This window comes from Catharus ustulatus, chromosome 1 (assembly GCF_009819885.2).
Source record: "Catharus ustulatus isolate bCatUst1 chromosome 1, bCatUst1.pri.v2, whole genome shotgun sequence".
Taxonomy (NCBI): domain Eukaryota; kingdom Metazoa; phylum Chordata; class Aves; order Passeriformes; family Turdidae; genus Catharus; species Catharus ustulatus.
In genome coordinates, this window is record NC_046221.1 from 21,071,770 (window position 1) to 21,094,546 (window position 22,777).

The 22,777-nt window shown below is 41.6% G+C and overlaps 1 protein-coding gene across 1 annotated transcript in view; it reads left to right on the forward strand.

Moving 5' to 3' along the window:
- CUBN (cubilin) overlaps positions 1 to 22,777 on the forward strand; it is a 152,972-nt gene that overhangs the window by 4,811 nt on the left and 125,384 nt on the right. Inside the window, exons 4-16 of the mRNA XM_033076268.1 lie at positions 668 to 769; positions 1,676 to 1,779; positions 5,382 to 5,508; positions 6,944 to 7,112; positions 8,003 to 8,134; positions 9,310 to 9,405; positions 9,962 to 10,083; positions 13,376 to 13,562; positions 15,251 to 15,369; positions 16,854 to 17,085; positions 18,349 to 18,530; positions 19,331 to 19,493; positions 19,687 to 19,877. Coding sequence (XP_032932159.1) covers positions 668 to 769; positions 1,676 to 1,779; positions 5,382 to 5,508; positions 6,944 to 7,112; positions 8,003 to 8,134; positions 9,310 to 9,405; positions 9,962 to 10,083; positions 13,376 to 13,562; positions 15,251 to 15,369; positions 16,854 to 17,085; positions 18,349 to 18,530; positions 19,331 to 19,493; positions 19,687 to 19,877 — 1,926 coding nt within the window. The remainder of the gene's footprint in view (positions 1 to 667; positions 770 to 1,675; positions 1,780 to 5,381; positions 5,509 to 6,943; positions 7,113 to 8,002; positions 8,135 to 9,309; positions 9,406 to 9,961; positions 10,084 to 13,375; positions 13,563 to 15,250; positions 15,370 to 16,853; positions 17,086 to 18,348; positions 18,531 to 19,330; positions 19,494 to 19,686; positions 19,878 to 22,777) is intronic.

Genomic DNA, 22,777 nt, shown 5'->3' on the forward strand with positions numbered 1-22,777 from the left:
CTTTCCTCTCATGCATTCCTCAGGAAAACCCTTTTTAGTAACAGAAGGTTAAAAAAAGCACCAAGATTTGTGGAGGAGGTGATATGCCTTCTTACAAAATAAGAACTCTGTAGGAGCCTGCATTTCTTAATGGAAAAACAGTTGTATGTTCAAGAACAACAAGTAGATAGCAAGAAGTAAACTTTTCCTTCACTGGTCTGTCAAGATAAAGACCAGAAACTCAAACTGGATTTTTATTGTACTGGAACTAAGTAAGTTTCAGCTGTCACCTATTTCTCCAGTGAGCTTGTGACAAGCCACACCTCCAGGTGCCAGTAAAAACAATTGTCAGATGAAATACCCATAGAATCAAAAAGACAAGATAACCCTCTATCTAGACTCCAGACTCCCAGTCTGCTGCTGAAGAACAGTCTCTATTAATATTTACTTTTTACAGGGCTTTTCTCATCCTAGTGCTTGGCTATTCTCTGTATGAGCAATCTTTATTTTGTACAGGGATAAGTGAAATAGCTCAAAACTTTTACAAACCAACCTTGCTGAAAAAAATGGAGGGGGAATTCAAGAAAGAAAAATAAAAAAGGAAAATGAAGGTTTGTCTTGAAAATAAATGCTAGTGGAACACCAGCTAGGCAAAAACATAATTTTCTACTCTTTTCTGGTCTTTCAGGACATCCAGAGGAGAGCCTGCAGTAGCAACCCCTGTAGGAACTCAGGGACCTGTGTAAACTCACTGGATGGTTTCTTTTGCCTCTGTCCCAGCAGCTGGCAGGTGAGTCTTTAGCCTCCTTGACTACAGAGTTTGTATTTCAGCTGTAAGACTGCAGCTAGGTTAGTGTGATTACCATGAATCACATCAGTAGGGTTGCTCAGGGCAGAGTGGGATACACTGGGCAGCAGAGCAGCAGTATCACTCCTTGGTTGGAGAGCTACGTTTGCTTCTCAACAATATCAATATATATGTGAAAAAAAAGAAACCCAGAGCATTGGGCCAAACCCTGTGCTGTTACACGCAGGCTCTGGCCTGTGAAGTCAGTGATTCTTGGCAGTTCCCACAGCTGAGAATTAGTCTGGATTTTGCTGAGCATTGAACTGAACTGCGTGCCTTGCTGTTGACCATACTCAAGGATAGAGAGAGACTGGGGGAAGGGATCGATATTTATTCAGTCTTAAACAAATAAGACAAACAGGGTGTAAATAATCAGTGCCATTCTGAATTTTTAAATACAGAGATTGTAAATACAGAGATTATTAGCAAATGTTTTAATAGTGCTATTATGTGCACCAGAGATGGAAATGTTATGTCTTCTTCTCAAAGGATTTCAACTTAAAAGTTATCCCAGCATGATTTGGGTCAAAATTGACATGCTTTCCTGATATAAACAGTCTATAAGAAAATTTTCTGAGTCTTTTTCTAGTTGGATAGGGAGGGGATGACAAAAATGTGCTGTTCATGTGCTTTCTACATCTGAGATATTTTATCCCCATCTGACTGATAGCAAGGGTCACAGAAACACAGCTGAAAAATAAAGTTTTGTTATTGTGTTTCATAAAGGAAGCTGTGTTGATAACAGCCCATGGTTTGTATATCTTTGAAAACTGTATTAAACATTGGGTCCATGGTTTGCTCCATTTCTCAGTTATTTGGAAAATAAACTGGTTTTCCATTTCATTTTAGGGCCCCCTGTGCTCAGTGGATGTTAATGAATGCCAGATTTTTGCTGGAACAGCATTAGGCTGCCAGAATGGAGCCACTTGTGTGAACACACCAGGCAGCTACAGGTAACTTCTCAAAACTAGACACAAATATCCTATGTAGAATACTCTGCTGGTTTTGTACCCCATATCATCCCTGCAGAACAAGTTCTAGAAAAAAGTCTGTTTAATATCTGTGCGCTATAACCCCTTGCAGTCTGGGAACATAAAATCCTTACTGCCCTGTACACTGAGCCCACTGCAGACACAGAAAGGCCTCCAAAGTCATTTTCTGCTTTGGCACAAGAAGAGCCTCAGGAGCCAGATCCATCACATAGCCATGCCAGGGGAGAAGGCTGTAAACTGAAGACTGGCTCCAGTGACCCAGCCCCCTGTTGTAGGTGCAGCTGCTTTAATGCAAGTTTCCTGCACCATGGGATGTAGCTGGGGCAGTGAGAGGTTCATGCTGGTCTGGAACCAGCACTCACCACTGTGCCCACAGAGCACAGCCGTGTTACCATCCCTCCTATCACCTACCCCTTGAGATTAAAGGCAGTGAGGAGATGGAGGTGATCACCCTTGATCCCTGGCATTCCCAGCACACTCATTTGGTCAGAGCAGGGTGCTAACAACACCTAGATCACGGGTTCAGTGCCCATGCAGGCCATTCACTAAGGCTTGGACTTGATGATCCTTATGGGTCCCTTCCAACTCAGAATATTCTGTGAAATCAGAAACAGTTCTATGAAATGCTTTCATCCCCTCCAAAACCACAGGCACTGTTGAGACAGCAGCAGAGCAAGGAATGCACAGTGCTGCCAGGCAGAAAGGGAGAAGTGCTGTCTGCAGCCATCTGACCAAGGGGTCAGACCAAGGGGGTGCCTGGGCTGCCTTTGTGCTGAGCCCCACACACATGAGGTCTCTGGAGCATATTCTTCTCTGGCTGTGCCCAGCTCCTTAGGAAACATACTCTTGCTTACAGGGCAGGCCAGTCTGAGCATTTTGTGTCTCATTCTCCAAAATGTCAAATAATCTGGTAAATAAATAACTTTCACATATAATACAAAGCTATCCCTGTGCAATGGGAACAAGCACACTGGAGAGCATGCCACAGCTTTCTGCAAAGCATTTTGTATCCTGCTTCAGTATGGAAATCTTAGCCCCCACAAATATTTGCTTGATGTAACACTGGCTTATAGTGCTTTGTCAGTTCTTGGAAAAACCTCAAAAAGCGAAGTTCTCCTGTAGCGCTCCTCATGCTTCAGCATTAACAGAGTCTGTTGAGGTGTCACTGGTGCATGATACTTCCTGTAAGCTTTACATTGATTTTAAAGGATGTTTCTACCTTGTCTGCAACAGATATTTGTCAAGGAAACCACATACAGAGAAATCTGCCTTTATTTATTTGTTTCTTATTGTGCTCATAGAGGTACAGGTGTGTGAATACATAAAGTTTAAGGTGTGTTTCTCACAAGTGTTGTCATTGTGTTAATAGAGTCATGATTCCCCAGTTTCTTCCCTCCTTGGCACTTGCTGAATCAGTGCTTCATGAAATGAACTAAGACCTCTTCAAAAGTCTTTGAAACCTTAGTATTACTGCTTTTGCATCACACACTCAGGATTATTACATTGTCTCTTCCCCAAGTCCATTGTACTATATTTAATCTCCCTTCATGTATTGTCTTACTTATTTCTGAGTGCTTTCCAAATTCTAAATCCATCAGGCAGAGTATGACATCTCTTTTCAGCAACTATGAGGATATTACTGCTAAGCTTTCTGGGGCTCAACAACCCAGGTCACCCCATTAATGCTCTGGCATAGTTATATACACCATTGTGGACTGCAGGGAAAGAAAAGGGTAATATCTGACTTTTTATAGTCTGCAGAGAAAATACCGGATGATGGGAAGTATTGGATTAGGTACCATGAAATGGAGCATAATGCAGTCTTCACCCCTTGTTCATATTCTTTATCTGCATGCTTTTCCTGTAACTCAGGAAAGCTGAAATAAGAGGAAAAAAGAGCAGGTTTCCAGAAACACCTTCCTCAATCAGAATCTTAAGGGGACATTGAATCAGTTGGATGAAAGGCTGTGAAAGTCCCCATGTCTATCAGACTTCTGTATCACAACCAAAATAACAGGGGCCTCATTACAATGTGCCATGAGTCATGTGAAAGAACCACGGCAGTGCCAAGCAGCAGTGCCTCACAATTTGGCTGAAGTGCCTTGCAGTGTGACCTACTTCTTGAAGCTCTTCTCTGAGAAACTTCAGATGGGCAGCAGATTAATCTTTACCAGAGTAGACAGTGACATTGTTCTCCTCCTTTGGAGGTGGTCAAATTGCCTTGTTGTGTCCTTTGGAGCTGAACAAGAAGCTCTGAATGTACTTTAGACATACAAAAGTCATCTGGTTCCCTGACCTGTTGCCTCTGTGCTTTCCCAGGCTGAGCTGCTGCACTGATGGGAAGGTGTTGTTCTGCTTGCTGTCTTAGAGTAATGAGCACTCTGTCTTGCACTGCAGACTGCAGTTAAGCATTAAGCTGTTGTGGGTTTTTGAAGCCTAGGTTCATGGGGTTTGCTTGTCCTGGGTGCACTGTTTAGTTATCTGCAATTGGCTTATCAAACTGCTATTTCAGCTGAGCATGTGACACAGTGGAAGGGACAGCAGCAGCTTATTTTATATAAATTGCTCCAAGGTCCAGGTCAGCTGCACTGAAATACCCTGATTCCAATTCTGCAGAGAAATGCTTTTACAGAACATTTTTCATTAGGCAGCTTAAAAGCAATCCAAAAAGGGCATGTACCTGCCATATGTCTCTGCAAGCTGCAGCATATAACTTGAATCCAAATAAGAGTCTCACTGTCATTTCATTAAGAAGCTAGCTAGGAGATTTTCTGTACATTTATATCTCAATTGTATTTCTGAGCCTCACATTTTGTCTATGTGCAAATAAAGAGCCAGAGAAAAGGGAAACATTATCCAATGGCTTAGAAGTTCCCAATTTCAGTTCCACCACATATGTATAATGCTGTAACTAAACTCTGCCCTATAAATAACAGTGTGATGCATGTGGCAGCTTTCAAACCAGATCTTCCTAGTAGAATGACTTTTTTCAATCCCCTACTTTGTTCTTCCCACCCCACCAACCCCAAATGCCACCTCTTGCCCACCACACATCCCTAAAAGCTGAAGTGCTGCTGAGACAGCAGCTGCCCATTGTTCTGGTGGGGGGTGAAAGCACCCCACTCTCTAAGGCAGGCCAGACATGGCATTTCTGCGTATTGCTAGAGGTAGGATTTTAGGCACCTGGCATCATATGATGGTCAGAACTGAAAAAGGAAGTTTAGGTGCTCTTTTGCTGAAGTGGGGGTTTCCATGCTCATGTTCTGTTTAAGTCTTATGTTAGACTTTTCTTTTTTTCTGGACTTGTGCTTATGAATGTAACAAAAGGCTGTAGATTCTTCCATAGGGCCAGACAGTCATGAATATACACAGATCTCAAATGATTCCTGAGTCTCTGCTGAGCAGGAGATTTGCCTCTCTTCATGATTATTAGCAGCATTGTCAGTATAGGTAAATAGATGTATTTTTTAAGGAACACCCCATAAAGTGGAGAATGGCAATGAACAATCTTTAACAGTGGTAGAAAGAAAAAAAATAATTTTTCGTTCCATTTTCACTATTAGATGCTCCTGTACTCCAGAAACTTATGGTCCTTACTGTGCCTTGAAGTTTGATGACTGCCAGGGAGGATCTGAGGTGCTCTGTGGGCACGGCCTCTGCGTAGATGAAGAAAGGGATCAGCCCAACAGGGTAAGGAACAGTGTATAAACTTCATCATACAGCACAGCATGAATAAGCAACAAATGCTGCTGAGCATGACAAAACTGTGTAGCACGAACTGCTGCTGAAAAATGACAAGAAAGGCCACTAATGCAACATAGCAGCCTCTCTGTTGTACCAAGGGTGGAAGAAAGAATCAAAAATGTCTTATGTCTTGTTAGAGGTACTTGTCACAGTATTAAATCTACTACTACATCCATAGGGAGTTTGGGAATATCTTTTTTATAAGTTAAACTCTTATTTGAAACATAATATTCTTACTGTTCATTATTTTGGGAGAATTAAGTTGCTAGATTATTTTACTGCTCAAATGCTTAAGAGCAACAGACATCATGAATTTTATTTTTCCTGGGAAAAGGCATACCAGTGGAACATTAGTGCCAGGGTCCTGGAAGTTGCAGGGCCCATGGTGATTGGGTGGCTGCTGCTCATCTTTGGTGCTCCTCAGTATTAGTTGGATGTGGTGTCTGATTCCAGGCCAAATCTTTCCAAGCATCTGCACTGGGTGGATGCTAGCACACACTTGAGTGCTCTTCTGGAGCAAGCCAGCTCGTTCCATTTGGGCCAGAATCTGGGTACACGGTGTTCACTCCAAGGGGACAGATGGACCATGCCAGCTTTGGCTCTTTCCACTCAGAGCAGCCCTCCAAAACCACCCAGCCAAGCTTGTGCTCCTTAATACTCCTATACTAAATACTCCTATATGCACCATTCCAATCACAATACATATTTTTTGTGCTTTGCTATAAAATAATTTGCTTAATTTTTCACAACCCATCACTTATTTTCTGCCCACTTTTTTGTTGAGAAAGCTTTTCAAAAGGATTCAGTGTCTGTTCCTGTGACAATCAACAATAAAGCTCCCATTAGCTTTAATTGGACCAAAGCTAGATAAATGCTGAAATCTGGCTATTAGTAAAGTTTACAAGAGAGGAAACTGTTTTCCTAAAAGAAAACATGTATTTGCAATTTAATGTCAGTGCTGCACGGTGCATAGACTACTGAATAATTTGATTAAAAGAAAACAGCCAAGATTATTTCAGTTTACTTACACTGATCTCTTTGCCCTGGTTAAAAAGCAAGTTGATGACTTTTAATTATGTTTATGTACGGCTCATAATTGATCTTATTTTCTCTGGGAGCTTTGGGGTAAATTACAGATTTCTTTTATGAACATAATGAATGAGCCTGAGTTGCTTCCAAAATCTGAATAAGTAAATTCAGGGGAAGAAATAGACTGAGAAAACGACTGAAGCAACTTACAAAACAAAACATGCAAGCCATGTAGTACTCTGAAATCTTGCTTGCTGTAGTTTGAAAGTCATTTTACGAAATTAACTCCTTCTGCCTTTTTCTTGACTATTCTAAATGTCTTAAATGTGCAATGTGATGTTTTCTGTGGCAGCCCAAGTACCACTGTGTGTGTGAGGCTGGCTGGATGTCCCCTCCTGGCAGCCCTGCCTGCACCGCTGATATAGATGAATGCAGCCTCCCGAATCCTCCGTGTTCACAGAATCCACTTGTGCAGTGCCACAACACTCCAGGCTCCTACACATGTGGTCCCTGTCCCACAGGTATCTCGTCCCTTCACGCTCTCAGGTTGTTGGATGGGGTGGCAGGGGTGCTACTGCCTGTAGATCATAAGCACAGACACAGGATGCAGATGAGAGTAACTCCATGAAATGCTTTGGTCTGTGTCTAGGGAATAAACTTATACTCAAACTTATGTTTATTCTTTTACCTAAACTCCCATTCTATGTGTGGGTGCTTAACATGTTTCAATCCATCCAAGGGCTTTAATTCAATTCCTCCACTCTGGCTTCTGCCTGAAGGATTCAGGCAGGCCCTTGTCTCACTGACTACAACAGGTTATGTCTTATATAGGTAACACAGGCAGTGGAGTCTAGTGCATGATTTATCTCATCCTAAACCGAGCACCTAAATAGGTCTCATGTCCACAGGTACCTTCATGTTCATCACATCCTATCACCTTCACATAAGAGGTCTGCAATACTTCCATATCTGTGTGTTTCCTGCCCTAAGGCAATATAAAAACCTGATTGTTCCCTCAGACCAAATAACCTATCATTACTCTTCCTGAGCTGGGCAGGTGGTGTGTATGGGAGAAGTTTTTAAAGTATTTAACTGAAGTTGCAATAAAGCTTTGCTGCAAAATGTACATGCATGCACTAGTCCAGAACTGCATCCCCTTTAGGTAAAAGTGTGTTTGAATCTGAAATATCCAGAATACAGTTAAAATTAAGCATTCTTGTATGCACATCTGTTGTGTTTGAAACCTGATTTTTAAACCAGTATTAATTTTAATAAGTTATGAGAGACATAGTTCTACTCTTGTGCTAATGAAGTGCAATTCATGTGTACTCTATGAAAAGAGTTGGTCAAAGAAGAAACCAAAAAGGCCAGGCATTTTCTTTCTGATGTCTTTTCTGTGCTGCTTTTTTAGGCTGGCAAGGAAATGGCTACATTTGCCAAGACATTGATGAATGTGCAAGTAATAATGGAGGCTGCTCAACAGTACCGATGGTCCAATGTATCAACACAGCTGGATCATTCCGCTGTGGGCTCTGTCCACCAGGTAAAATGGATTTCCTGTTGATAATACTATGGGAGGAAGGGCTTAAAAGATGAAGATTCAACACATTTGAGCCTGTTTTGGGGTAGATTTAAGAAGCTGAAAATTGGTTTTATAGAAAGAAATATCACATATACAATACTGTAATACAGACTGCAGAATCCAAGTATATTCAACCTCCTCCAGCTATTAATGAACTTTGTATAGAGTATGTCTCTAAAGATGATTCTCTGAATGTGTTTCTCTTGTACTAGGTAGCTACTTCAGTGTTATAGCCTTGATTTGGTGAAGTACTTCCTTTACAAGATCATTAATGGGAAACAAGGATTGCATAATTATGGTAGTAATTTCATTGTCTGTATTAACTGAGGGAGTATCCTGTGTGCCATAAATCACAGGCTGTATTGCTGCAGTAAAAAAAATGCCTTGATAATTGTCATGCTCTGAATGCTGTCTGAGGCAGTGTTTCTACCACAGTACCGCTCAAGCAGTGGAAGTTGCAACTTAGGTCTTTATAATTTATTATTTAAAATGCTTTCTAGAATGTATGGTATCAATACTAGAAATATAGCAGGAAAATGTATTTCTAATTGACTTTTTGATTGCTATTTAAGTGGCAATAGACTGCAGTGAAGACTGCCAGTTACTGAGTGCTGAAGGAATATCACCATGCTGGAAATGTGGCATCAGAAAGTTTTAGTCATGTCAGCTCTGGCCATAAGGATTCGTGCTGCAGGGCTTTGGTCTTCCTGAACCAGAGGATCTGGGTGTTGTGTTTGAGATCCAAAAGCTGATCTGGTGTTTATGAGGAAAAAGTCTGGATATGCGGTTAGGGCTGGCTGGATGCAGATGTTTAGGGATGGCAACACACGGTGGCTGAGAGACATGGGCTTCTATGGCCTCAATAACTTTACCTGCATTTGGCATACACTAATATATCTTTTTTTCAGCAACTATGGAAGGATTTATTTACAGTCAGAATGCATCCTTGCAATGAAGGAGCCACAATAAATATGTCAGGTTTTACTTCAGCAGCTTTCTCATTTCTTTTGTTTTAACTGCAGAGGACTATGATTTTACACCAAGAATTAGTGTTTGCTCACCAGATGATTTTTTTTACTGTCAATTCTCAAACAAAATAGTTTGTTACAGACTAACTGAGATTTACCTCTGAACAGGTTATGAGGGGGATGGACAAACATGTACCCAGGTTGATATCTGCTCAATAAATAATGGAGGGTGCCATCCTTTGGCTACTTGTACCTCAGCTCCAGGTATGATGCTTTCTTAAAGACTGTAAGGTTATCAGTGTGAATCTCAAGGAGGACCTGGTTAGAACAAATCCACTTTATAGACATATCTAGATTGAAGCCCCTTCACCACAGTCAGTTTTGTCTCATGCAAAGTATTTTAAAGGCAGGTTAGCTGAAGTCAGCAGACTTTTTCGCAAACACTGACAGGAGTAGATTTAGGCTCCACCATAAAGTCTTCACTTTATCCTAAAACTGTGGAGACATTCACCATTTCTCTTTGATGCGTTTTCCAATTATACAACTGCTTTTAGTATTCCCCTTCCCATAAATACCCTTTGACTATCCCAGCACTTCCCAGAAAAGTGACCTTGGACTCTCAAGTACCCGTAGCAGAACAACACTAGGGCTCTTTCCATGGTCAAACTGGGCACTGGTGTGACCAGGGAACCAGGGAAGGTGTTCAAAAGATCAAGTAAGTTAGAATTATATTAAGACTCTGCTTCAAAATGTCAAGGACATTTACAGACATTGGTATTGTCATTGTAACACAATTATGTTCTATCTCTTATCTCCCAAGGGCCCCTGGCATTTTGTTCCTGCCCATCTGGGTACACTGGAAGTGGATATGGGCCGAACGGGTGCTCTCCTCTCAGTGATATCTGTCAGCTGCAAAATCCTTGTGCAAATGGGCAGTGCCTGGTGAGTGCTGGGGCTCCTCACACGTAGTGACAGCATTGTGTAGTTCTAACCAGTCAGGGAGACCTGCTGAGACTGAAGGCTGAGTGCAGATATACTGCTGGGAATGAGGCATAGTCACTGGGCATTGCAAGATCAAAGGATACACCTGGAGAAAACAGAGTTTCAGGTCACACAAGCCATTTCTTTGCGTGTGAAGTAGAGGTAGCAATCTTGTCACTAATGGCCTGAGAAATTGTGTTTGGTAGCACACATCAGTCAATGGAATGCTTGTGCTGATGGGAAAGAGCTGTTCTTGTCAGCACAGGAAAGTAATTTACCACCCTGGATCATGGAGGAATCACCCACGATAACAGAACCTCTGCTGAGCTTCAGACTGTTAATATCTAGCAGAGTTAGTTATGAGTTCCTAGTCTGATCTTGTGAGAGCACTCCTGGAGTCTCAGGCTGTTTATATGAACATGGAAAGGGTGTTTCAAGGGAATTGGTTGCTCTGATGGTAACCAAGTCTTTTGGACCTCAACTGATTGGTGGTAGCAATTCATTCTCATGCACAGTGAACATTTAGTTTGTCCTCATGGATCCTATGAAGGGTTTTTTGGCTTCCTTAGTGACATGTCCTGTGCCCTGGAAAGTTCATGCTACACACCTGGGGATTTTGTTGTGGAGGATATTTACAATGGTAATTTTGCCAAAATACTCACAAATGCTAAATTTTTTGTTCCAGTAGAGTCTTTTCCCATTTGTCCCCATTAGGCTACAGATGCCCTCCTTTTGGTTGTCCCTGGAGACACAGGGAAAATGAGACATAAGATATGATTTAGCAGTGTTAGATTAACAGCTGGATTTAATGATCGTAAGGGTAATTTTCCAAGAAAATGTTTCTATGATTCTGTGGTGTGTTATCTCTTGCTTTTTCCATTTTCTGTGTGAAATGTGACAATCCTCTCACTTACACTCCTCTCCTTACCAGCATTCCTTGCTCTCTGTTCTGGAGGTATTTACTGTGTCTTCATTCATATTTAAAGATATTTATAGGACCTTTTGTGCCCAGATCTTATCTACTTCTTCTGACTATTCAGTTCATTTTAATCAATCTATTAAAAGATATGACATCTTCCCCTAAATATATCTAACATACAACAATAGGCAAGCATGGTTACAAACCAGTACCTGAAGATAATAATACTGATATTTAAGTAATGGGACAGAAGAATCTAATAAAATAGAGAAGCAGCAGAGCTATATTTGGCCAGCATAATGACAGAGGAAATATAATGTCAATTAAGTAAGGGCAAAGCAGATCAAAAAAACACCTTTTAAAACAACATTCAGAGCCCTAAATACACAGTAAAACCCTTTTCCATCATACTGAAAATCTCTCTGGGACGCAGAGGACGTGAACAGATAATGGAAAAGCAAATAGAGAATGCAGTACACTGATTATATGTCATCAAATATTATAGGGATTATAGTCTGTACCTAGACCAAGTTCTGCTTTTCCTTTAAAGACTGTGTCTGTAAAACAAGAGATATAATGCAAGAGAATATATGAAATTAAAATAGTTACAGATATGGAAAGACTTGATTATATGCAGAAGTAGCACAGGTTGTGACAACAGAAATGGAAAAGAGACATACAGAACAAGGAATAAAGCTGAAAAGGTGATGAAATTGTTCCCCTTTAACATTCCTCAGGATGAAAATGAAAGTTAACAGCCCACATAACTGCAGTGCAGACTTCCTGGAGAAAGGCCTTGAGAGAAACTACAGTAATTTCACGAATACAAGCCGCACCAATTTGACTAAGATTTTGCTCCTAAACCGGAAATGCGGCTAATAATCAGGAGCGGCTAATACAACCTCAGAAGTGCCTGCCAGAGTGCTGAGCCGAGCAGCTGCAAAGTCGGCATTTTGCGATTGTTACAAATCGCTACTCTGTTGCACCGCGGGTGGAGCCTGGCTGCCAGCAGGCAGCACGGGGGGCAGGGAGAGAGGCGGGAGAGCTCTCTTTCCTCCTCTGCCACAGCCCAGGGGAGAGACGGGGGGGGGGGGGGCACCGCCATTGCTGCGGCCCGGGGAGGAGAGGGGGGACCCGGGCCGCCCCTACCGCGGCCCGGGGAGGGGGGGGGAAGCCCGCGCCGCCATTGCTGTGGCCCGGGGAGCCGACGGGAGCCCCGCGCTGCCATTGCTGCGGCCCAAGGAGGGGGGGGGAAGCCCGCGCCGCCATTGCTGCGGCTCGGGGAGCCGACAGGAGCCCCGCGCCGCCATTGCTGTGGCCCGGGGAGCCGACGGGAGCCCCGCACTGCCATTGCTGCGGCCCTGGGAGGGGGGGGGGAAGCGCGCGCCGCCATTACTGCGGCTCGGGGAGCCGACGGGAGCCCCGCGCTGCCATTGCTGCGGCCCAAGGAGGGGGGGGAAGCCCGCGCCGCCATTGCTGCGGCTCGGGGAGCCGACAGGAGCCCCGCGCAAGCCATTGCTGCGGCCCGGGGAGCCGACGGGAGCCCCGCACAGCCATTGCCACGGCTCGGGGAGCCGATGGGGTGCTTTGTCCCCGCCCGCCGCCGCCGCGGCAGGAGCGGGGAAACTCCGTCCCTGCCTGCCACCGCGGGGCAGCGCCGACCCGGGGTGACCGAGCCCAGTGGCAGCGGCGGCCGGCCCCGAGCTGCAGCACTGTGCTGGCCCACCTGGCCCCGTCAGCGGCCCCTAGCGGGCCGAGCCTGCACAGCCTTAGCTCAGCCAGTAAACCCCGCCCTCCCGCAGTTCTGTTAGTAATTGCACGCGGGTCCTCGCTGCGAACGACAAAGCGGCTTATATTCGGGTGCGGCTTATTTATGGACAAAAACCGAAATATTTGCCAACACCCAGAGATGCGGCTTATAGTCAGTGCGGCTTGTATTCGTGAATTTACTGTACTTATAAACCAGTTATCTTGCCTTGCTATTTATAAGGTTTAGGTAATATGAATGACTAGATTCTAGCGTGATCATTCCAAAACCAAGCAAACAGTTTTCTGAATGGCTAAAAGGGTTTTGATTTTTAAGAAAGTAATTTTAAAAGCTCCACTAAGAAATAATTTAATAGAAAAACCCAAAGAGATAGAAAATGTAATTAGGCTTTATGTTTATTTTGGTATTCACTAGTGACCATCAAGGCCAAAAAAATTCAAAGGTTTTATTTCTTTATTCCAGTATCTCCTCATAAAAGAAGTGTAAACATCAGTCTTTCTGCCAATTCCATTGATTTCTTTATTTGATTCGTGCTCACAGTTTATTTGATTTGTTTCTATCTGTAGGCAATGATCTCTGGCTATTTCTGCCTGTGTAATGCAGGCTGGACAGGCCCTAATTGTACAGAGAACATTGATGAGTGTGTCAGCAACCCGTGTCAGAATGGGGGAACCTGCACTGACGGGGTCAATGGCTACTCCTGCGAGTGCACCAGCGCCTGGACAGGACCACAGTGCCAGACTGCCCAGCAAGGTACAGCCAGAGCCTCCTTCCCTCCTGGCAAATGGCATGCTTGGTGCCTGGGATTAGCATGTGAATAAGAACTGGATTAGGATGTGAAAAACAGCCCTGTGCTTGGTGGGTTAGAGGTCCCCACCCAAATTCCCTCCAAGTCAGAGTTTTCCACGAGTTTGTTTATAGCTATTTTGTTTAGCAGTGGGAACACAGCAATGAAGTTGATCTGCAGGCCTTGGCTAGATGCCAGACATCCTAAAATCAGATCTCTGTTCCCAAGAAAGTGGTCTGGAAAGCTGGTTGGGATAGGGGATCCTGTATAAGGAGAACAAGAGAATATATTGATGTTTCTCTTTTGTGCATATTATTTCATCTGTTATGAAACCAAAAGGTCCTGATGTTCTGAGTCAAGAGAAAAAGCCAGAAAATTATTTCAAATGGAAATATAATGAAAGAAATGTTAGGCTTGAAAATGGGGGACTCTCAATTTTATACTGATTGCAAAGTTCTCTGTTTTCCTCCTAATATAATTTCTTCTGTTTGTTTGAGAACTTTTTTTGCTATTAGATTTAATTAAACAAAGCCAGGATAGCATTCCAGTGAGTCCAGTGTCCCTGTGACAACAGAAGTGGCTAATTTTTATTGTAGATTACTAAGAAGAAAGCAAATTACATTTTAATGTAATACAGAATGTAAAATTGTCACTGATCCTCTGTGAAATCTGCTCTATTTTAGAACTATTTTAGACTTTTTTTATATTTTCCTGAAGTATCTAACTAATAATGTTTTATTATTCAGTGCACAGGGGAAAAAATTATTTTTAGCTATTCATAATGAAGGGATAGAAAATCAGTTTTTATGCAGTAAGGAATCATACTGTACCACCTGTTCTTTTAGTTTCTATTCAATGAAAAAATAATGTATTTTCTTACATGATAATTTTGAATCTGGTTGAAAAAAGTGAGATTTTTTGGACAGACATTTCAAATAAAATTATATTCCTTTTACCACTTCTTGAAGAAAACCAGTTTGGTGAGAATTGGCTATTTCTTTAGAATCAGTTCAATGTTAAACTACAGGTGCTTGGTGCACACTGTATCTATATGTGCATTGTATTTTGGTGCTTTAGAGATATATTTCTCTGTAGCTGTTTGGGGTTCTTAGTTCTCACTTCCCATGCATTGAATGGTTCAGTGAGAGAAGAGATCGTGGTATATAATGAGAGATGTTATCAGGCCCAGAAATCTGATCAAAAGGAACAAACAGAACAATAAAACCTCTTGAGGAAAACCTCTGTGATGTACCACTACTGAGAAAGACAATTTCACATCATGTTAATTTCAAAATGCAGAATGTTATTTCATTGAAGGGGAAAATTTAGAGATTCAATCTGGAGGTATCCTTCTGAAAGCAAAGCAGTTTATGGACACTGTCATGAGACAGAACCAATATATTTTGACAGTATCCACATGTTCCAACTGATATTCTTTGTTCATTTTCCAAGAAATATTTTTCTTTCAGGGAATTTGTGCTTTTTTGAGATGTCATTCCACTTGAGAGGAAGTCCTAAAGATCCTTTTATAGAAGTATTTTTCAATATTGTTATAAATGTTTAAGAAGAAAAAGCTATGCAAAAAAGTTGGGTTTTGTTTTAGTCTGTACAGTAATAGCACAAAATCTGTTTAATTTTCTCTCTCTTTTTGCAGTTTGTGGAGGATACCTCTCAGGCTTGAGTGGGACTTTCAGTTACCCTAACAACCCAAACAGCCAGTGGTACAGCAGTGGGGTCAGCTGTGCTTGGGTTATTGAAACTAATCCCAACAAGGTAAAACAGAGTTCAGGTTAAAGAAACCCTCAGTCTGTAGGATCCCTCAGCTTATCAGAGCAAACATGATGCTACATGTGTTCCTATGTTGTGATCCAATCCCCTCAGAATAAATAGCTTTTCAAATGAATAAATTTTAGATCCTAACAAGTCTTCATGCTCCTTAGCCTAAGGTTTGGCTTGGGTTCATTCTTCCAGGCTTTTCTCAAGCAGCTGAGGGTTAGAGTTTATTAACTTACCTCCAGCTACAGAAGGGAACTGTTCTATATTGCTTTAGAATGTGATCTGTGAGTAACTGCATGAGGAAAGCTCTGATGGGCTCCACAGGTGGTTTCTGAGCTAAGTGAGCTATGAACACCAAGGCTGCAGGTTTGACCCCCACATGGGCCAACTCTTCACTTAAGGGTTTGACTCAAAGATCCCTCTGAGTCACTTACAGCTCAGATTATTCTGTGATTCTATGATCCCAAAATAATTTCATTTTTCTGATCTCTGAGTGCAGAAATGTAGAATGCTTAATTCATATTGTCAATGGCTTTGTGTAATAACAGCATTTGATTTTTTTTTTAAGGATTAATTTTTGGAATTTTTGAATTTTGCACACAAATATATTATTCTGGTTCTGATCTGCAACTAACAATTCTACTTATGTTATAAACAACAATTACAAAATATGCTACTCCATAATTTAGCATGAAATTTCTTACTTGGGATCTAAACATTTGATGTGTTTTTGACATTTTGTGGAATGAATTAAGTAATTTTACAAACCAGAGCTTAACAGTGGTTTATACAGAATTACATGTGTGTATATATATATGTATGTGACATATCCTCAGCCTTAAGCCTGGGAGCCACTACTGGATTCAGCAGAGCATATTGGAGCACATCAGTGAAGAATCTGAACAAACTTAAAGCTGTCCATGTCACTAAGTATCCAGAGTGGGCTTTAGAGACACTGATTTTATATGCTCTTACATGATCTTTATATGATTTTATATGATCTGGTTTTGCGAAACAAGATCATTGAATGTTTTAACTCCCATTACAACACTTTCAACAATAGCAAGGCTGAAAAATGCTAATTATCTGATGAAAAAACTGCCTAGGGAAACCTGGAATAAGGTATTTTGTGCTGTGTTTCAACTTTTCACATGGCTTGAAATTTACACATGTATGTATTTTGCACATATAAAACACACAGGCAAATGGTCTTAATTACTAGTTTATAGAAATAATGCTCTTTCCAGAAAACTTCACTGACTAAATTTTAATCTGTTTTTCTATCTTCTCTCTTTCCTCTTGACCCTTAAGATTCTTTAATATTCTTTTCTGTCCTGGAAAATTTCAGGAAATGACATAATGTCTCTAAAGCTCATAGATTTTCACAGTTGCATGAATACATACATCTGCTCTTAAATTTTGCATAGATAGTGTCTCAGCAGATGGAAAAAAGAGGTTTCTTGTTTTCTCACTTCTGTTAGATTCTGCGTGTTACTTTCCCATTCTTCCAACTGGAGACAAGTAATGAGTGTAACTCTGAATTCCTTCAAATCCATGATGGGCCTTCAGCATCAATGCACATGCTAGGAAAATACTGTGGCTTCCCAGGTCCTGCAGAGCTTTCCAGTTCCCACAACTCTCTGTATTTTTGGTTATACTCAAACCACACCATTACTGGAGGTTTTACTGCTCATTGGGAATCTCGGGATCCTGGTAAGTTGATGAAATGCCAAGCATCTTCATGGCTTTGGAGTAAAATTAATTACTTATTTCCTTTGATTAGGAAATGTTAGGAACAGCAGGACAGTATTTTTCAACGGAGTGAGGCTGAAATGTAGATGTATATATCACTTGAAGATATTTTCAAACTCTAGCTCTAGGCCTCTGCATGAATAGCTTTCTGCTGTTTTTTTAAGGCTGCTTTATGCTGTGAGGAATCCCCCAAAGAGCCCATGTTTCTGGGGATGCCATTCATTTAGTCAGCTCTCTTCTCTCACAGAAGTATCTAGTACTTCAGGCAAGCAAGTTAATGGTTTGTTTTGACACTGACAATTTATAACAACCTAAATGTTCCAAACATGATAGCTTGTAGGGAATTGGATTTTAAAGAATGTGTGAGGTTTTTGATATGATTTGTTCTACATTTCTGCTTGAATTCCTGTTAATTGGTGATTGTTCCAGATACTCTGGCAATGCATTTCCAGAAATGAACTTCAAATCATCTCACATAACGTTAGGGTCACTTCAGTATTCTGTGTATTATATAGAAACAAAATAGTGCTTTGGGTTGTATCTTGAATGAACCATAGAGTAAAAAAATGTCATTTCCTGTTTCTACAAATATTTCTTGAAATGCTTTTAATATGATTTTTGGTGGTTTTTTTTCTTTCAATTGTCATTATTAGATCGATAATTACTAATTGATAATTATGAGTACTGAAATGTGAAGGGAGATATTCTTGGAGGAAAAAATAGCACTAATAAAAAAAAGCAAAGAAAGCAGTATAGATGAGATTAAACTAGCTATTCCTGAGGTATAACATGTGATGTACCCCTCCCATTCCCAACTGTTGCACTGGTGTTATTTTAATTAATTTTTTTTAAATGGAAATAGTCTTGTGATAGGATAAAAAATGGAGACTCTTTACAAAGTACAAAAATTCAGATTAATTTTGTAAATCCAGTACACACACAGTGCTTCTGATTTTCTTCTTAAAGTATACTAATCATAACTGGGTAAGAATCTTTTAATGTGGAAATCAAGAAATATTTGGAGTTCTCCTTTTAAAATTGAGTTGCAGAATTAACTGCAAAATTTGAAGAAAGAAGAAACTCGCTGGTTTGGTTGGCTTGGTCTTTGTTTTTAATTTATTCTGACCCCAAAGTGGTATCTGATTTTGACACTACAGGACAATTCATCTTCTGACCTGACATGCAGTGATAAAGACCCTGTTGTTCCGTGTCTCTTTCTGTTAGAATGTGGTGGTGAGCTGACAGGTACTTACGGCTCCATAAGCTCTCCAGGATATCCTGGTAACTATCCTGTAAACAGAAATTGTTTCTGGACCATCTCAACCAGTCCTGGCCTCCTCATCACATTTGCTTTTGGCACACTGAGCCTGGAACACCATGAAAGCTGCAGTTATGACTATTTAGAGGTAAAGTGTAATTGTGAATTATGACAACATTTTGTGGGTATGTTATTGCAAAACAAAATGTTTCAAAACTTCTTTATGTACAGAAGGGACTGTTTGAAAATTTAATCCTGAGTTGAAATGCTCCTTTTTATTTACATATTCCAGCCATCCATGCACAATTAAAGACAGTAAGACAGAAAAGGGTTGAAAACCTGCTTCACTGAAGTCAGTGGAAGTCCTGTGACACTAAGAATGGGATTCAGGCCAAATAATTGATGGGAAGCTTTCACTTTCTTACAATGTTCAATCTCCAAACTCCTTGTCAAATGTCAACCCACAGAAAATCCATGAGCCTATGGGATGCTATTCAGGAAAGGGATCCAAGAATAATAGATTCGTATTGTAGCTCACGCAGCTGTCCACAACTTGATGTATGAGTTAGGGTTTTTTGTCACGTGTGACCTAACGTTTACAGAATTCACCAATACCTTTTCATGGAAATGAGAAGCCAGTTTGGAATAGCATGTTGTGTGCAACGCAGAGCATGATTTCAAGACAACAGTTCAACAGTAGATCTGATACTTTCTTCCCCTTTCACTTTTAAAACCCTTGCTGATTCCTGGCAGCAGCATCACAGCTATGCTGGTGGATCTGTTTCTTGGTTCCTCTGTGTTTGGAGGAAAATTCCTATGAGCTTTCCCTGCAGTCACCATCCACAATACCTCTGGGGCCTCTGAGATAACTTAAGGAGTGTTGGTACTGTTCATAACTGGCTGGCACACATATGATAATCCTAAATGTTGATCTGTCATTCTGTCTAGATTCGAGATGGTCTTCTTCCACAAGACCCTGTCCTTGGTAAATACTGTAGCACTGAATCTCCACCCCCACTCCAAACCACTGGTCCATATGCGTTTATTCACTTTCACTCTGATGACTCAATTACTGATAAAGGCTTCCATATTGTCTATACAACATCTCCTGGTAAGTAAAATACTCAGGATTAAATGTTGGTCTGTGACATTCTCGAGATAGAACCAACAACACATGAATGGATGTAATTAATACTTGCTCTTTAATAATGTACTAATTCTTTTTGATTTGCAGACATTGTACAGAGGCAGCCTCAAAAGGAGTTACTGTACTTATGATTTTTTTTTTTTTTTTCTTAATATAGCAGATCCAAGTTGTGGAGGAAATTTCACAGAGAGTGAAGGGGTTATCACATCTCCTTTCTGGCCTAACCCTTATATCAACAGCCGACAATGTGTCTACATTATCCGACAGCCAGAGGATGAAAAAATATTCCTTAACTTCACCCATATGGAGCTGGAGAATCATAGTGGTTGTTCAGCGAATTATATAGAGGTGATTCTCTTAATCAATTGATACAAAAGTTTGATTGTATGTATGTACAAGAGCACGTATAACTTCTGTCCCAGAAATAGGTGTTAATCAAACAATTAAGTATATGAATTTACTAGGGTCCAAAAGCCACAGGGGCTGAAAGAGCAGGATGATGCATTTGGAGTGAGGCAAAGATAAGAGAATGAGAAAATCGGTCTAGCTTAATACTGATTCTTAATAGTCTGCACATGATTAACGGGGAGTTTGGACATTTGGTGGATGTCAACTGCAAGAAAAATAGAATTAATGCCATAGCCACTATGCAGCATTTTCTGGAGTCAAAGTGTTATATGGAAGATCTTGTTCTGCCACCAAAAGGAAACACACCATATAAATATTTATACAACCATTCCCAGGGAAGTGATTGAATTACCATTTGTGGAGGTATTTACAAGATGTGTGGAAGTGGCACTTGGGGATATGATTTAGTGATGGGCTTGGCCAAGTTCAGTTTATAGTTGGACTGTAAGATTTAGAGGTCCTTTCTATGATTCTATATACATATGTCAGGCTGGGAGTTTATTGTTGCCATAACTGAAATCTTACAAGTCTAGTTCAAGAATTGTTACTAGTTTAAGTTCAATTGTCAAAGAAAACAAAATTGCACCGTTAGAATGTTTCTATATGGGAAATGTAATAATAATGCAGTACTAATATCAGTGCTTACTGTGATCTTGAGGTGACTTTTGCTTTTACTCCTAGCACTCTCTTTATTTGTTTGCAATGCTGTGTTACATACAAATTTACAGCTGTAGGGTGCCTTTTTAAGTACATGACATACCATGTTTTCATTTTCTTTGTATTCCCTAAGCCCAGTTTTGTCCAGCTGCCCCCTGAGCTGGCTGCAGGTGGGGTCTGGTGCAGTGCTGGCAGGGCAGGGGCAGGACCTGTGCCACCGCCCCGGCCAGGGAGCAGGGCAGCCCTGGGCGTGGGCACTGCCGGGCTGGCCATGGGCTGAGGCAGGCAGGATGTGGGGCAGACAGGGAACTGCCTCAGCAGAGCCCATGGCCAGGCAGGGCAGGACTGTGGGAGATGGAGACTGACCGGGCTGCAGGTTTGCTGGGGCTGACACGGGCCCTGGGCCGTGGCAGGGTGGGGGGCCCTGCTGGAGGCAAGGCTGGCCCCAGTGAGTCGTGGTGGTGCCCTCAGAGCCTGACAAGCTCTCTGTGTTGATGGCCCTGTCCCTCCTCCTATCACAGCATCCCTGTTCTCTGTTTCGTGCCCCGACTCAGCATATCCCAAGGCCTCTGCTTGTACCCAGCCCGTATTTCTCCGTACACTCATAAACACCTCATCCCACATGGGCTGGCTGCTGGGTACCACTGCCTGTATAAAACTGTGCCTGTATAAAGCTGAGCCTGTACAACACTGTGCCTGTGCTGTGAGAGCTGAGCAGAAGGAAAACAAACTGGGCACAGTCAGTGGTTGATTTGTCAAGGTGCCACCGCAGCTGAAGCAGGCAGGAGCCAGGCCTGCGGCCCCAGAGCAGGATCCAGCACTGCCAGCCATGCAGCTCAGTGGCAGCACAGGTTTGGTTTTGTATTTAATCTCTTCTTGACCAGGGAGGAACAGGCACCTGTGAGCTCTGTGCTGTTGTTCTGTTTTCAAAAGATGTTATTGTGTTGACATCGTTCCCTTTTCTCCTCCTGTAATTCAAAGACCTAGGTTGGAATGAAGTTGTAATTAGTTTCTGAAGTGAGAGGGGAAGTGTGTTTAATGAAAACAGACAGCTTTTGTTTGTTTGGCCTGCTACTCCTCTTGCCTAATTGCTGGCAAAACAGCAGCTAAATTCACAGCAGCCAGAGAAACAAAACCATTTCTGTTGAACGCCATCGGTTTGTATTAGTTCAGCAAAGCATTTAGCTCACTGTTTGCTGATCAGTCACAAGCCCTTCAGTCTCCATGTGCTTCTGCCCTCCTCTTCTTCCTGCTCTCTTACTCTGTGACTCAGCTCAGAGAAATCAAACTGACATTTTCTGGCTGGGACAGTCAGTAAAACCAAAGTACTGTGCTCTGTTATTAAGGCCTGATTTTTTCACGTGTGCTTTTGTAAAAGACTGTCCCACTGGCTCAACTAGGGAGATAACTTTTGGGTGTTTAAGTTACTTAAAAAGTCACTCTCCAACAACTCCTGTCATTCAGAAAGGTGTAGATCATTCCATTCCCTGGCTATACCTGGAAATCTCTAGACTTTCCACAGAGACTAGACACAGCTCACAGCACTTGCTCAGGGAGTTTCTTACTAAGGAAGGCACCTGCAATAAGAAAAAAGACAATAAAAGTTATTTGAGAAAGGCTGTGACATGATGATGCAGGGGTAAAACACTAGCCAAGGCAGCCCCTTTTTCATGCCATCCTTCTAACTGGCAATAGGAGACATTGCTCACATATGTGGTTTAGAGAACCTGTTATTTTTATCACTACTCACTGAATTATATAAACAAAAAATGTAAGGAGAATCAGCTCAAGAAAAACATAAAAACTTCTGTGATTTACAGTTCTGGAAGTTTTCAGTGCTTTCCAAAGATTTACTAAATATTTTGGCACAAATTCTGATGTCAGCTGTTCTGCTGTAAATCCAGAATAATTCTGTCACTTTGAACTGAAATTCCAGGGAAATTGGAAGTATCTGTTAGCCAGAAAGCCGTCTTACTACCTTGAGACTGCAAAGCAGGGCAAGCAGGCCAGTCACTGCCTGTTCACCAGGGCTCTCATGAGGGTTCCTTACCTTCTCTCCCAACTCATGGATGACTCAGCTGGGGCAGAAATAATTGGTGATGAGGAAAAAAAGCTGAAAGCTGGATGTCCCTGGTTTGCCAGTGAATTCACTGGAATTATTTTTTGGCTTTGACAGCATATAG